The sequence below is a fragment of the Pecten maximus genome, unplaced genomic scaffold, assembly GCF_902652985.1.
Source record: "Pecten maximus unplaced genomic scaffold, xPecMax1.1, whole genome shotgun sequence".
NCBI lineage: Eukaryota > Metazoa > Mollusca > Bivalvia > Pectinida > Pectinidae > Pecten > Pecten maximus.
In genome coordinates, this window is record NW_022979564.1 from 60001 (window position 1) to 62321 (window position 2321).

A 2321-nucleotide genomic window follows, 5' to 3' on the forward strand; every position below is an offset into this window, starting at 1 on the left:
TTAAATGTGGGTATAATAAAACAGTTATTGTATGGGTATTTCTGGAAATATCACTTTTATTGTCCCCCTTGACATAACTATTTCCCTCGGCTTCGCCCATACAATAACTGTATAACATGACCAACACAGAAGCATAGCTCTCTCCATGATTGATCAGGCTACAAGGAAACTGGAACATTAGTGCAATATGTCAATCTCAAATAATATAACTGTGATAATTGTCCATCATTATATTACAACTAAACTATTTACGGCTACATTTGTAATCATTTGTATTTGTATTACATATTTATTTATCCAATTATTATTTTATTATTTTAACTTAACCAAGAACTCAAGAATAAACAAAGCCTGTCAGTGGATTATCTTTTAAAATCAACAGATTCAATGTGAAACTGAGGCGACACGGTCTATGAAAGTAAGTAGATATAGAAAACAGGAGTTTCGCGGCTGCTTTGCATGACGCCCAGAATGGGATATTTTTTGCAGCGGACAAATCATATACGATACCGAAGTTATTTTTTAATACAGTGTCGATGTTTTGAATAAGGTCGTTATCTATTGGTCAATTAGCATCAGTAAAACCGTTTATGTGTACACTGAAACACAAATAAGGTGTAGCGAGGCCGACACAGATCACTGCTGCTGGGTGATACATACATGCCGCACAAATAGACGATACTATGTAATAAAATGTACAATGATAACAATATCAGAGACACCACAGGAGTTCTAGAAACCGAAAATCTCAATAATTAAGATACATTAATTACCTACCTTCAGATCTGACTGTGTTGACTATTAAAAACAAGATCAGACAAAAATCTCTGTCGAAATCCACTCTTCTTTTCGCCATTTCTAAGTTTAATGTCGACTTTAACAACAACCAGACAGTAAGACACAGTCGTACATAGGTCTGTGTTAACGTAATCTTTATACATGCATGACGTATATCAAAATCTAGCGCATGACTTCTTCCGGATTTAGGTCACAAGGACTATGGTGTTACAATTGTACGTTTCAAGTGGCACGGCTTTAAATATCACATATGTGAAAACCCGTAGGGAATCTTATCATCGAGAGGAAGAGTCTAGCAGCTGTTATATACATGTGTCACATAATTGCAACAAGGAGCTTAAACAATTTTAGGCAGAATTTTTTTTTTTTTTTTATTTATTTATCTATTTTTTTATTTTTTTTTTTATTTTATTTTTTTTAGAAACATAGTTAAGATATATAAATCAATAATGTGGAAAATTAATTAAAGATGATAATTGATAATTAATAAAAGGTTCTGTCGTCAGCAACAATGGTTATCTTAGTTTCAGTTTGTGCTACAACGAATGTGGGTTAATGGTGCGACCCATTCTGTTGCTCATCGTGCTTGTATCACATTTTGTTCTTGAGATATAGTACGAAGAGTTATACTCATTCAGTAAGAACATATATATTGTCTTACCAACTCATTACACCACAGCCTATTTTCATTATTTTTTCCCGGTAAATTACATTACTAGATATATCTTATAGAGAAGAGGTCGTTATAACATTTCAGCATATTTGACCCCGTGACCGTGACCTTTGGAAACTGGGATCTTCCCAAAACAGTGGGAAAACGCATTAGTCGTGCCATTATTTAAAAAAAAGGGGTGGGGGGGATAAGCATGCAGTTTCAAATTACATACCTATATCATTACTCAGCACTGCTGGGAAAGTTTTTGAACGATAAGTTGTAAAATATTTAAATGATTATTTATTACATCATTCCTTAGTATATATATATATCAGTCTGGTGTTCAGCCGGGTCATTCAACAGTGCACCAAATTATAGAATTGTATCGCACTTTATCTTAAAACTAAGAAAAAAATGTCCGACATGTTTAGTTTTTAGACATAGCCGTCTAATTTTGTTTTGGCCTCGGATATGACGCGACAGGTGGCGTTAGTGGTCAAGATGAAGCATGTGATTGGTCAATGTAGCGGTAAATGCAAAATGCAGATAAGCAGTTAAAAACGAAACAAAGATAGCATTGTATACGGTAAATGCAAAATGCAGATATGCAGTCAAAAACGAAACAAAGATAAGATTGAATGCAAGCTGAATAAGAAGATTATCTTTTTAAATGACACATTAATAAAATCATATTCCTGATTCAAATGCAGTCTTATTATTACCAAAAATGATTCAAACTGATATAATTTTGTTATTCGTGCTAAAACGATTTAGTTCGTTAAATTATTTCACCATCAGTTTTACATTATAACCACCAGCATTAAAACTATGCCGTTTATCTTTTTTAAAGATATTCTTGTACAAAGCG

The 2321-nt window shown here is 33.2% G+C and overlaps 1 protein-coding gene across 4 annotated transcripts in view; it reads right to left on the reverse strand.

Annotated features, from left to right (window-relative positions):
* LOC117318926 (cell death abnormality protein 1-like) overlaps positions 1-1142 on the reverse strand; it is a 52447-nt gene extending 51305 nt beyond the window's left edge. For 2 of the 4 annotated variants that reach the window (XR_004530495.1, XR_004530496.1), the window contains exon 1: positions 778-1142. Coding sequence is in view for 2 of the 4 variants with exons in the window: in XM_033873860.1 (XP_033729751.1) it covers positions 778-856 (79 nt within the window). In the remaining 2 variants the exon portion in view is untranslated. The remainder of the gene's footprint in view (positions 1-777) is intronic. The other 2 variants (XM_033873860.1, XM_033873859.1) reach the window with 2 other exon arrangements.
* Between the last annotated feature and the right edge of the window lie 1179 nt (positions 1143-2321).